Source organism: Budorcas taxicolor, chromosome 2, assembly GCF_023091745.1.
Source record: "Budorcas taxicolor isolate Tak-1 chromosome 2, Takin1.1, whole genome shotgun sequence".
Lineage (NCBI taxonomy): Eukaryota > Metazoa > Chordata > Mammalia > Artiodactyla > Bovidae > Budorcas > Budorcas taxicolor.
In genome coordinates, this window is record NC_068911.1 from 57761645 (window position 1) to 57776235 (window position 14591).

At 35.3% G+C, this 14591-nt stretch overlaps 1 protein-coding gene across 1 annotated transcript in view; it reads right to left on the reverse strand.

Moving 5' to 3' along the window:
* Positions 1-283: 283 nt before the first annotated feature.
* NUP35 (nucleoporin 35) overlaps positions 284-14591 on the reverse strand; it is a 32792-nt gene continuing 18484 nt past the window's right edge. The window contains exons 5-9 of the mRNA XM_052664367.1: positions 7549-7690; positions 4760-4829; positions 3886-4014; positions 1748-1912; positions 284-769 (exon numbers count right to left, since the gene is read on the reverse strand). Coding sequence (XP_052520327.1) covers positions 692-769; positions 1748-1912; positions 3886-4014; positions 4760-4829; positions 7549-7690 — 584 coding nt within the window. The 3' untranslated portion in view covers positions 284-691. The remainder of the gene's footprint in view (positions 770-1747; positions 1913-3885; positions 4015-4759; positions 4830-7548; positions 7691-14591) is intronic.

Consider the following 14591-nt stretch of genomic DNA (forward strand, 5'->3'; position numbering starts at 1 on the left):
GTGGTTACATGGTTATTAAAGCTGTATTATAGGCAGATGAAGGTTCATGACATATTTTCTCTATTTCTGCAAAGACTTCAAACTTTTTGAACTAATTAATAAATCACTCTCAAAAACTGCTCAATACATATAATTGACAAGTTTATTATCAAGAAACTTAAGGTTTTTTAAAAGATTGCATTGGCTTTACAAGGCTGAAAGAGGATCATCCAGGACAGGACAAATATAAACAAGGATAATTAAAATATTAAATACTATCTAAATTAATAAAAGACCCTCATTCAAATTGTTAATTATAATCTTTGTGTCTTATTAGAAGCAGCTGTACAGTTACCCTTCATGAAATTCACCTCACCAACTTATGATGACTACAAAGGATCACTACAAACTCAATTATATAATTTACAGTAATCAACGAGTTTTTGCAGTTAATCACACACTATCACAGAAAGCCCAAACTCTTCTATACAGGGATTTGTTTCTTTAAAATGTATCTCAAGCATCTTTTAAAGTGCGAGCTACAAGTATGCTATATTCTTAAAGAAAAAAGCTTCCAAAGGAAGTATGAGACAGCTATCCGACACTGTCAAGAGTGGTTATATAACTAACCGAAGAATCCAGCAGTACCCTGCTAACTCTGTTTTAGTGTGGCAGTCTTCTCCTTGTAGTTGGTGTCTCAGCTCTTCCTACACTACCAGCCGAACATGTATTCCATTGCTTTGGATACAAGGCTTTCATCTTTTTTTGGTGTTTGTCTGTCAGAAATCACCTATCAAAAAAACACACATATGTAAAATTGTACGGTTATGGTTTTAGTGTCAGAGTCCATTCTAGAGTTTACAGCTAATTTTAAAGTACCAAACATTAAAATGGATTTGTAGCACTAAACTGTTTATTTAAAGATTAAAACACAGACTTAGTTAGAAGATCCATATGCTTTTAAGAATGGCAAAATTATACTCCTTTGGCAAAGCAAAGTGTATCTGCTGCCCAATTAGTAAAGTGAACGAACACTAAAGTTACAGGAGATAAGGACTTTAAAATGATGATTAAAAAAAAAGAAACAACTGAAAGGAAAAATTAAGCCAGTTCTAGAATTATCCCCAAATCTGAAGGGAAGTCCAACTGTTCCATTAAAGTGTCTATTTGCTGTCTTAGGACTTGTGTCTGTAGCTGGACAAGTTTAGAACCCCTGGCTAATTAAGCAGGAGACAATTATATACTGAATGAGAGTCATAATATTTCTAGTTTTCTTCAATAAAAATAATGAACTTTTCCTTTAAGCTTTTTTGAAATGGTAAGTTTTGAAATGGGAGCTGGGCAATGTTTTCTTTTGATCACCAAAACTACTTCCAATCTAAGGTTCTTCGTTTGTGATACCATCAGATTTAGTTATCACCTAATAGAGTTTTAACATTTTCTCACGCCAGAGATGTCCACAAGAAACTTTTTATATGTGCAAACATAACTTAGAAAAAAATAAAATAACAACTCTCAAAATGTTTTTTAAAATGACAAAGGTTTTTTTTTGAAAATTCAAGATAAATTTCCACTGGCCAAAACTGTAATTTGTAAAATAGAAAATTTAAAAACACAAAGTTTATCGGTTTCATCAAGGTAATCAACTTCAATAGGAAATATTTAATGGCATTTAATTGCATACAAATCAACCCAATGAAAAAGTTAAACAAACACATTATGCACTGCAGCCTTTAAAGTATGTTCTTTCATCCAGTCCTTAAAATACCTGATAGTCACTAGTAGAAGCTTTGTATGCTGTAGCAAGAGGTCTCATGGTAGAAATCCGAGGAGCACTTCCAGGTTGGGTTGGTGTACCTAAGGTTTTGATTGGTGGTGTGAAGGCAAGAGATGGAGATGACAAAGCACACCTGTCACTGTTTTCCATGACGCTCTGGAGAAAGAAAGAACTTCTGTTTATTAACATAATACATCTTATCCACTATTACGTCCAAACAAAACATCATTAAAAGAAGCATACTTTATTTGATCTAATTCACCTTTCAAATAATTTTAGACTTGATAAAACAATACCTGCTTCTTAGCTAGCATGAGATCTAATGCTCAAACAGAAATCTCACCTCAAATATCTATCAACTCTCAAGAGTAAGACTCTCCTGACAAACACTATGGAAAATCAGTAAGAAAGACAAGAGAATTTTGGGGGAAAATGAGGTGGGTAGGGGATCAAAGTCCAGTGCTATTTTATACCCAGTAACCCCAAATTTTCCTCTAGCCTCTACGATGATTTGTTACAGCACAATGTAATAATTAAACAACTACTCAGCAATCCTAGATTATAATAACAGGAGCCATGTCTAATTCATGCACTAATGTATAAGTATCAAGAACAGTGCCTGGTAGGCAGAAGTTCACATATATTAAAGAATGATCATGATTTTACAAGCCACAAAGAAAAGTTTAAAGTGTACTCAGTTTATTTAAAAGTATATAAATATATGTCTGTGTGTATATATATATGTGAGAGTCACTCAGTCACGCCCAACTCAGTGCAACTCCATGGACTGTAGCCACCAAGCTCCTCTGTCCATGGAAGTCTCCAGGCAAGAATACAAGAGTGGGTAGCCTTTCCCTTCTCCAGGGGGATCTTCCTGACCCAGAGATCGAACCTGGGTCTCCTGCACTGCAGACAGACTCTTTACTAATTGAGCCACAAGGGAAGCCCCATATAAACATTTAGTATTATTTAAATATTTTAGAACAGAAATGACTAATAAAAGAGCTTCACCTTACAACAGCCAAGACATGGAAGCAACCTAAACGTCCATTGACAGAAGAATGGATAGAAATGTGACATATATATATACAATGGAGTATTACTCAGCCATTAAAAATGATGAAACAATGCCATCTACAGCAACACAGACAGCCCTTGAGATTGTCATACTAAGTCAGTCACAAAGAGAAAGATAAATATCATACATATCACCTATAAAGGGAATTTTAAAAGATACAAATGAACTTAGAAAACAGAAAGATACTCACAGACTTAGAGAATCAACGGTTGCTGGGATAAGGATGGGCAGAAGGGATGGTTACGGGGACTGACATGAACACACTAATATATTTTAAATGGACAATCAACATGGATGGACCTACTATATAACATAGGGAACGCTGCTCAATATTATTTAACAATTTAAATGTGGAAAGAATTTGAAAAAGAATACATGTATAACTGAATCACTTTGCTGTATACCTGAGATTATCACAATATTGTTAATCAACTGTATTTCAGTATAGGGTGGTTCAGTGGCTACACGCTGCACTGCCAACACAGAAGACTCAGGTTCAATCTCTGGTCAGGCAACAAGATCCCACATGCTGCAACCAAGACTTGGCACAGCCAAATAAAAATGCATTTTTTAGGAAGTTTTAAAAAATATACGTGTAAATAAGTTTATTTGATATTACATTTTTAAAAAAAAGCTTCAGTCTTTCAAAAGGTAACCCTCAGTTACCATTCATATGGAACAGTTCATTCTGAAATAGCACCACTCCTTTAAAGTACTTGAATCTGACGTTGCTTTGCACAAAAAAGGGAATGGGTTAAAAGTTAAAAGACCTAGAAGGTAGGCCTCACCTTAACAACCCTGAGTAAGTTACCTAAGACCTCTTGACCTCTGTACCTACAGAGTGAAGGTGTTAGGATACATTATGTCTAGAGTATTGCGACTAAATATCTTTGACTTATCATAAAAGAGTGCTATGACATCATCCATCACATTTTTAAAAAGTAAGCAAAAGCAGCACAGTGAAGCAAAGTGACACGCCACCAATGTTAGTACTTAGTTCTGTGTTCTTCATATAAATTAAGCTGTTTTCCTTACATCAGCAATAACTTACTTTATCTATACATGGTTTTACACCAATCATGATAGATTCTCCAAAAATTCTTCCATCTTTGCTTAAGGCTTTCCGGGCCTGCAGTTTAGATTGATAACGAATATGCATCCAATTTCCTGTGTTAGACATCTGCAAAAAATGATGTTTTCTCTTAAATTGAAATATAAAGTATACAAAATTCAAATTTTCTATTAGAAAACAGAAACATACAAAAATAAATCTGCTTCTACTTTTTATCTGATGCCCTATAAAAAGCTGTATACTAGAATTCAACAAAAATTCTTTTTAAACAATTTCAGTATCTCTAATTCTTAAATCTCTTATATAAAGAATATGTGGCAAATATTCTCTACGAGCAAAGTAATTCTCAAAAGGTAACTGTTTCTTACAAAAAGGTCTTATCTACACTTGCTATGAAATTTTTTTAAAACTGTATACATCGATCTGATTTTTTTGTAGGAATTAAGTCAATCTCTAGCAATAAAAAAAAATTTGTTACTTATAATTTACTGTGCAAGGTAATTTAAAGAAAAAAAATGCTCTCTGTAAAACTAAAGAAACTCTAAGAACTCAAAGTCAGAAATATCCTTTCATTTACCCCAATAAAAACAAGCTCAAATTGGAAAATTTGTCATAATCTTTTTTAAGAGACTGTTAACTATTTTTAAAAGGGGGGAAGCCTGAAACTCTCACTTATTTATCTTCTCTATCTCTTTTTATCAAATACTATGCAACTTCTAGCCTGTCAGACTCCAATAGATATATCCTTTGAAAATGTTTAAAAAGAAAGAAAAACTTTTAAGACATTCAGCGGCAAATTCACAGGTTATCTTTCCTCAGCTTAAATCTTGAATTGAAAAGAATTAAGACTTACCACATGTTTTAAGATATTCCCATACTGTGCAAATTGTAATAGTATATAGGAAGCAGATGCCTGAGGAAACCTGGGGAAAAAAACTTGCCCAATCAACTTCAATAATGACGGATGCAAATTAACTTACAAGCGTTTCAAGATAAACTCCCCCCAGCTGTCTAGTACATTAATAAGAGACCCTTGATCATTCTGCTTTCCTCTATTATTAGTTAAATCTATTCATTTGCCCATCACCCAAAAGCAAATTATGTTAAAATTAGTTCTGACTCAGCTGCTTCTTTCCATCTCCAAATTGCACCCCTGAAATTTCTAAAATTCAAGTCACAGTTCTGCATATGACTTACTTTACGTGGGTTTGTGTATGTGCATATATGCTTGCGGGGGTGGTGGTGGAGATATACTACTATGGTTATTATAGAGCAAAGAACTTTACATTATATAGAGTCATATCAATATACATTGAGCACCACCTGAAAATTCAAAAATGTGTTCCTGAAACAAAAACTCAGAACCAGAATCAATGGTAAACAATCAATTAAAAAGATGGCTACCAAAATTTTAAATGGCCTTATCTCTGTATGGAAAATTCTAAGTGATTTTTACTTTCTTCTTCATAAAGCGCTGAATGCCTTGACTATAACAATGAGATATAACTTTGATAGTTCAATAAAGCTATTTTCAACTTGAAAATCTGGAGTTTCCTTAACCAATAACTTCAGTTATCTGGAGCTTGAATTAGAAACTTGAAGGAAAAAATGTGAGTCACAAAAATAAATAAGAAACTTCATATATTAAAATCTGTGTGACTAAAAGACTACATTCAAGCCTGGAAATTTATGTTATGTAAGTCCGGATGTAACGTTTCTAACTTCAATGAAAACATCAAAAAAGTCGGGGTGACTGCAAAGCAGAACTAAAAACTATCAAAACCAGAGACAGAAATAATGTCTGCACTTGAAGGAGGCACTTGAGAAATAAAACATAAATCTAAGGGTCTAGGACCACTCTGAGGAGAAACAGTCCAATATCCTGTCAAAGAATCACCCTACTCAAGAGGGAGGGGATATATGTATACTTATGGTCGATTTACCCGTTGTATGGCAGAAACAAACACAACACTGTTAAGAAACCGTCCTCCAATTAAAACTTTTTAAAAAATCATTACCCTAAAACAATAAATGTTATTTCATGATGACCCTGAGTCAGAAGGAAAAAGTCAAATTATCAAAGGAAGAACATATATAATGTATTTTAGCTGTACTTTTTAGCTGTACTTCCCTATCATCAAAAGATGATATTTTATCCCTTAGAAGAAAATGTTTCCGTTCTTGCAATTAAACTCATAAGCAGGGTTACTAAAATATAAAACCAACAGAAAATACATGGGTGGGAAAGGTTAAGTCTTAAAAATGAAGAACTAACAGAAGTATAATACTTCAATTAATTTATCCAACTACTGAAGAAGCTTTAAAGTGACACCATTACTACTAAGCTTGAAAAACACACTTGAGTGGACAGATACATTCAAAAACAGACAGACAAGCACGTCATGAGAGAATACAAAAAAACTTAAACACAAACACAGAAAAAAAAAGCAGCAGCAGTCAGCCCAGTGGCTATGGACAGAGGGCTGAGTGTGGGCTTTCTGGAGAACAAGGAAAAGCAATATGACCCCGCTTTTTACCTAAATAGAATCAGCAATAACGACTCTCTCTGGAAGGTGACACAAAAAACAGGTGGCAGTAACTACCTTACAAGGAAAAAAATTGTAACTGTTGGGGAAAAGGTGAGAAGGAAAACTCCACTATAATCTTACACATCCCTCTGAATTTAAATAAATTGAATAAAGTACACTAATACTGTGTGCACTGTTCTTCCTTCAAGCTCTTATGTTTTTGTATTTTTCACCCCCAAACTAAGTAAAGTAAGGTGCAGCAACAGTATGACATCACACTTTCAGAAACGAACCTTATGTAGTATTGTATAAACAATCATAGCCTGAAAATAAAAAACCTGGGTTTTTGCTGAAGTTTTACTGATAACTAGATATAAGTCTCTGAGTAAATCACTTAATCTGTCTACCCCTTCAGTTTTTCATCTGTGAGTGACGCAATATGATTTCTAAGATGCCTTACTTTTTTGGATCTAAAAACCTATTCAAACGCATCTAGGACTGTCATGCACAGTTTCTATTAATGTTCGATATTCTATAGTTAGTAAGTACCAATCCTGTGACATAGTATGCATACATATACAAATACAATTCAACTTGTTAGTTCAAAACTGGTAAAGTCCAATATAAGCAAAGACACAGTTCCAACAAAGGAAGGGGCTTCCTAAGTCTAGTGGTTCAACCCTCTTCCAATATTCAGCAAATATACTGAAGAGAAAATAATTTAAGAAAAGGCAAACAGAAAAATGATGGAAAAACTATTAAAAATCAAAAAGTAATATACATGCTGAAATGTCAAGGGCTTCCCTTGTGGCTCAGCTGGTAAAGAACCTGCCTGCAATGCGGGAGACCTGGGTTCGATGCCTGGGTTGGGAAGATCCCTCAGAGAAGGGAAAGAAATGTCAAGAGAAGAAGAGACGAAATGTCAAGGTGATATATATTGATGTCTGCAACTTACCCTGAAATGTACCAACAATAATAAAAAAGATGAATTTAGGTGAATCTAGGTGGATAAATGAGCATCTGCTGTGCAACTATTTTAGTTTTTTTAAATATATTTGATAATATTCATTAGAAAACGTTGTTGCTTTAAAGGTAAATTATCTAGAAACCTTACCCGAACACAGTCACCCAAGTGTCATCAAGGTGATCTTCAGATGTCAGAGAATCTCCTTGAGTATAAAAAGGATCCAACTGGGCAGGAGATAATGTTGTCTTTCGGGGTTGACCAATGTTTGCTGGACTAAACATACTCTGCCCTATATTAGTATATTTAGTAAGTTAGTTACCAATATAAACATCTTGGTTTATTTTAAATGAAAGCTTTAGTTCTAAATGGAAAAGTATATTAAAAGTTGGCAATTCCATAAATAATTCAAAATATACACTGTAACCAAATCATAATTATATACTACTATACAATGAGAGGAAACCATTAAAATTTGAGTGTAACTTATGACTTTGCAAATTCATTTCTTATTACAAATTTCTAAATGTTTCATTAATTTCCAGTTAAACCTACACCAGAATGATGTCCAATCAACCTCAAGGACTTCTGTTGGACTCATCTTCCAAACCCACCACTTACATTATGGCACCTCTGCCTTAAAAATACTCAATTACTTCTCATTAGACACTACAAAATCCAAATGCCTTAGTCTCCACAATATCAGTTCAGTTCAGTCGCATAGTCATGTCCGACTCTTTGCAACCCCATGAAGGAGGCACGTCAGGAGTCCACCCAAACCCATGTCCATTGAGTCGGTGATGCCGTCCAACCATCTTATCTTCTGTTGTCCCCTTCTCTTCCTGCCCTCAATCTTTCCCAGCATCAGGGTCTTTTCAAGTGAGTCAGCTCTTCGCATCAGGTGGCCAAAGTACTGCAGTTTCAGCTTCAACATCAGTCCTCCAATGAACACCCAGGACCAATATCCCTTAGGATGGACTGGTTGGATCTCCTTGCAGTCTAAGGCACTCTCAAAAGTCTTCCCTAACACCACAATTCAAAAGCATCAATATACTTCCAACCTTATTTTTCCAGTGTGCCCCTAAACAGTACTACCCTAGTCCCTAAGATGTGAATGCAGTTTTCTCTTATTCAGGATACTTCTATCTGAAATGTCTGATTCTGTTTTTTTCTTTTCTTATCCTTCAACAACTACAATTAATGAGTGCTTCATGTCCAACATGCCAAGCTAAACACTTTACATGTTCATTTTATCTCAGAAGCTCTGTCCTACTGAGACCACATATTTCTGGGAAGCAGAGATTTTAAATGTACACTAAGGATGATTCCAGGTATTAAAGATATAAAAAGTGACCAAGTTAGACCAAAGGGAGGGAAAAAAATCTCTAACAGAGCTTAAATTCTCATGGAAGAGAGACAAGCAAATACCCAGTATGTTAGAAAACAAAATCCTGTTTAAAAAAAAAATCATAACGCAGAGAAGAGTGATAAGGAATACATATGCAGATAGGAGTTAATATTCAAAATACATTAAGGACTCAATTCAACAGCAAAAAACAAACAAAACCAATCCAATTTTTTTTAAAAAATGGAAAGAGGAACTCAACAGACATTTTCCCAAAGACATACAAATGTACACAGGTACAAAGACAGGTGCTCAATATCACTAATCATTAGGAAAATGCAAATCAAAACCAGAATGAAATATCTCAGGGCTATTCATCAATGGCTATCATTTAGGAAGAAAAAAAAAAAAAAAACAGGTAAGGGCTGGTAAGGATTTGGAGAAAAGGGAATCCTTACACACTGCTGGTGGGAATATAAGTTGGTACACACACTGTGAAAAACAGTATGTATGGAAAACACTGTGGCAATTCCTTAAAAATCTGGAAATTAAACTGCCTTATGACCCAGCAATCCCACTGCTGGGCATACACACTGAGGAAACCAGAATTGAAAGAGACACATGTACCCCAGTGTTCATCGCAGCACTGTTTATAATAGCCAGGACATGGAAGCAGCCTAGATATCCATCAGCAGGCGAATGGATAAGAAAGCTGTGGTACATTTACACAATGGAGTATTACTCAGCCATTAAAAAGAATACATTTGAATCTGTTCTAATGAGGTGGATGAAACTGGAGCCGATTATACAGAGCGAAGTAAACCAGAAAGAAAAACACCAATACAGTATACTAACACATATACATGGAATTTAGAAAGATGGAAATGATAACCCTATATGCGAGGCAGCAAAAGAGACACAGATGTATAGAACAGACTTTTGGACTCTGTGGGAGAGGGAGAGGGTGGGATGATTTGGGAGAATGGCCTTGAAACATGTATACTATCATGTAAGAAACAAATAGCCAGTCTAGGTTTGATACAGGATACAGGATGCTTGGGGCTGGTGCACTGGGATGACCCAGAGAGATGATATGGGGAGGGTGGTGGGAGGGGGGTTCAGGATGGGGAACTCATGTACACCCGTGGCGGATTCATGTCAAGTATGGCAAAACCAATACAGTATGGTAAAGTAAAATAAAAAATAAATAAATAAATAAATAAAAACAGTATAGAGGGTTCTCAAAACAATTAAAAATAGAGCTACATATGATCCAGCAATCCCACTTCTGAGCATAGAGCCCAAGAAAATGAAAGCAGGATCTCAGATATCTACACTCCCACGTTCACTGAAGCACTATTCACAACAGCCAAGATATGGATACAAAATAAAGGTCCATCAGTAGATAGATGGATAAAGAAGATGTGCTACATAAGTCCAACGAAATGTCAGTCAGCCATTTAAAAGAATGAAGTCCTGCCATTTGTGACAATATGGATGGACCTTGAGTGCATGACATTCAAGATGGTAAGTGAAAGAAGTCAGACCAGTACTGTATCACCTCATTTATATGTGGAGTGTAAAAAAGCAGAACTCCCCGCAGTGGTTACCAGGGACCTGGGGATAGGGGATAAGGGGAGTTGTTCCGGTCAAAGGGTACAGATGAATAAGCTCTGGGGATTTAAGTATAGCATGCTGATTATCACTAACACCAGATTACATACTTAAAAGCTGCTAAGAGAGTAGAGTTTTCTCACCACAAAAAAAAAGAAAGAAAGAAAGAAATGGTAATTAAGTAATATGATGAAAAGTGTCAGCAACACTAGGATCATTTTGTAATATATCAGTGTAACAAATCAGCACATAGTATACAATTTAAACTAGACTGTCAATTACAGCTCAGTAACTCTGTAATGTTAGTTTCCATCTAGTTTATTATATCATAAATTAACCTGTAACAGTAGACTTGTATGTTACTTCAAGATTCAAATGGAACTTTAGATAGATAAGAACTCACAAAAGTTAACTATTTTAACAAGATATAACTTCAATACTATGAATGATGCACTTGGTACAATTATTATTTTGCATCAACAGCACAAATATATTCAGAGTCAAATCTAAAATAAAAGACTTCCTAGAATGATCTCCATTCTCTTGCCTCCAAGCAGTATCAAACCAAAACTACAGCCCCAACAGAATTAAAAGTCAAAGGCATCAATAAAGTAAAAACTGCAATGTAACAATGTGATTCTAACTAAAGAGGAAAAATATGATCATTTACAAACTTCAAAGTTCTTAATTCTTTATTCCACACAACTTGAATTTCCTTACATCATCTGGACTCAAGTTCAGAAATCAGAATTAATCTAACACATTAATATAGCCTTTCCTTATGGAAAAAAATAAGTAATTTCAGATCACCTCAGATCTGCTAGGCTAATTAAGAAATCTATATAATTCAGAATTTTGAATAAGAGAAGATGCTCAAAACTGATTTTTTTATGTTCAGTTGTCAAGAAATCGGGCTAAAAACAATTTAGCAACCAGAAACTTGACAAACAAATATTTAAATATTTTTACAACAGTAATCAAGCAAAAGAAGGTATGGAACAGTTATTAACTCTAGAGAAAACAAAAGGATATCCAAGACGGACATGGAATTCTAGTATATTACATGGTTCAGTCTACAGATGCACCTAATTTTAATATTAAATTAATGCTGAAGAGAGACAATACAAAGTAAGTAACTTAAAGAATGTTAAACTGCACAGGATGCTATAATACATTTGGCCACTTTTCTTTTCCTAGCAATTATTCTTTTCTTCATCATCACAGAGGCATTTAATAGGTATAAAATATTTCTAAAATAAGCCTGATTTAAAATGAAACACCCTACTTTAATAAGTGAGCTAATTAACTTATCAACTTTCCTGCTAGGAAATATGGAGAAGCACACAAAAGATAACCTTAAATTAGTTTAGTTCTTACTACAAAGACATGCCTTTAACACAATAAAAGAGATGGTAAAAGGCATTTTAGTATAAAATCTAAAGCCAATTCAAAAATTTTATGTCCTGTATTACCATTAAGAAGGTACAATTTAGCTTTGCTATATCATGTAATAACCTTCAAGGAAGAAATTAAATGAAGGATCAAAATAAGACAACCATTATGACCTGTAAAAATAAAACAAATCAAAATTAAGTCTCAAATAAGCAATCTAACTTTTGCCCCACCAACTACTCTGAAAAACAAATCACTAATACATAACCTAAAACTATGTACATAACTTTAGCATAATTGCCCCCCACCTTGTTGCTGTTTCATTGGTCCACTAATTTTACTTCCTTTCAATCAGACTTCTGGTACCTACAAGCAATGCTTTGTAAAATGAAAAAGCATGCCTATCATACCACATCAAATTGTGTCTCCCTTAGTAAATCATTACTCAGTCTTTAAGATCAGACTGGAAGTGGAGGGCAAAAGAACTTATTACCTTTTATGAAAATGTCTTTAATTAAAGACCAGATTCAATTATTTCAAAACAGACCACTAACCTAAATGAAAATAAGAGACAGAAAGAGTGGGAAATTTTAAATAAGATACATGGCATATGAAACTTCGGAGAAAAAGAGGTTCCTGGCAGTGCTGTTACCTTCTTAGCATGAAACAATGCAGCACAAAGTATAAAAAAGAATTTGGTTTCAATCCAAAGAGATGTTTGGCCTTTCCAGGTTCCTGGGAGATAACCCCTATAACCCTAGGAATTTCCCCAGCCAGGAGAGTGTTTTCTGGTATTTGTGGCAGGCCCCTCAACCTCAAGTGAGCCTGACAATTCATGCTAACAAGGTGACTTCTAGTGAAATAGGTCGTGCCATAATGACCACCCATAAAGACCATTCATGTTATTTAAAAAGGTCACCTCTGGGCAGAAGAAGGGATGGAGACTGAGTTTAGCCACTTGATCAATGATGCAATCATTTTTATGTGATGAAACTCCAATGGAAACTCAAGGCATGGAGGCTCCGTGAGCTTCCCTGCTTGCTACTCTGTGCATAGTGCCATGTGTCAACGGCCAGAGGATAACACATCACAGCTCTTGCTTGGAACAGTCCCAGACTGCAGCCTACGTAGCTCTTTCTTTAGAAGGTTCTAATCTGTATCTTTTCCATAATAAAACTAACTGTAAGCATTGCACTTTCAGTGGATCCTCAATCTGTCCAGTGAATCCTCAATCTGTCCAGTGAATTATCAGACCTTAGACTAGGCTTGGGAAAGCCTGAATTTGCAGCCAGCAAGTATGAAATGAAAGTGGCCCTGGGGACCCCTAAACTTCCTGCAAGGACTGTCTGCTCAGACTTGCAGTTTGATAAATGCATTGTACCCAGATGAATATAACAATATCCAAAACAGTACGACGAACTGAATACCAGTATTCATCTCCAGCGTTTGCCAGGTAACTAATAACAATGATTCTGGAAAGTCCAAGGTTTTGGAGACCACACATGGTGTGAAACAGACTCCTGGTTGAAATCAAGGAAAACTAGTTTAAGAGAGTATATAATAAGAGATGAAAAGGCAAGCCCTTCCTCATCTTGTGCAGCTTACTCCACCCCCATAAAACCAAGGGGTTAATCCCCAAGGTAAAAAAGCGTCAATAGCTCAGGACTCAGTGGGTCCCAGTCACAGTGGAGAATAACTATGTAATAACTAAGCGAAAATCTGCATATTGAAAAGAAGACTTCCCCCTTCCTACATTCAGAACAGCTTAGACATTAATACCAAATATTAAAGAATTTTTCTTTGGGAAATTTAAGAGAAAGGACCTATATATGCTGAAATCAGATACATTTTTGTTGGAAACATCTCTAACTGTCCAGTGCTCCTACAGCAAAGCCCAAAGAGAGACAGAATAACCTCTCTCCACTAATTTCCCCCTTCCTACCATCGTCAACACACACACAGAGACTCCAAGTAGCTATTTAGTGCCTCATTCAATATATATGCCTTCACTAAGAAAAGGTGTAAGATTAAAAAAAAAAAGAAAAGAGAGAGAGAGGAAAAAAAAAAAGATCTAGAAGGAAACAGACAATATGAACAGGAATAAAAGTCCAACGTGAACTTCACTGGTAAGTTATTTTAACCATGAAACAAGAGGATGCTACATTTTAAACACTTTAAGAGAAGAGCAGCAAAAAAGATCATTGAATATTAAAATATTAAAATAAATTATTAGGTGCACTGGAAATTCAGATTATGGACTTCTTTCAGAAAGCAGAATACAGATATAAAAGACACTCTAACACAGAAAAAGTAGAAATTTAGAAATCTCTGCAGCACTCACAAAACAGAAGTTCCAGAGAGATAGAGAACACAGAAAACAGTGGGAAAGCTATTATCAAATACAAGGAAGTTTGCCAAAAGCGAGGCCAAGTGTCTTGATTTAAAGGATCCACCAATTCCCCAGAAAAATAAAGTCCCAGACCAAGGCAGATTTGTGAAACTGACAACACTAACCCTACAGAGACCTTAGATTTTTTGAAACCAAGCCCCTACAACAACTTAGGAGCCATCACCGAGTATGGCTTCTGCAGAACTCTGGAAGCCAGAAGACAAAGGAATGATGCCTCCAAAATTCCAATCTAGAACTCTACGCTTGGCCAAACAAGCAGCCTGCTTATAAGGAAGAGAAAAAGCATTGCAAACTCAAGGTCTTAAAGTTTATTTCCCATGTTAACTTTTCCTAGAAAGGTACTCAAATATGTCCTTCACCAAAATGAGAAAATAAACTAAGAAAACATGTTAACTAGGAAAAATAGAGCAACTCTAGAAACTTGCTAAGGCA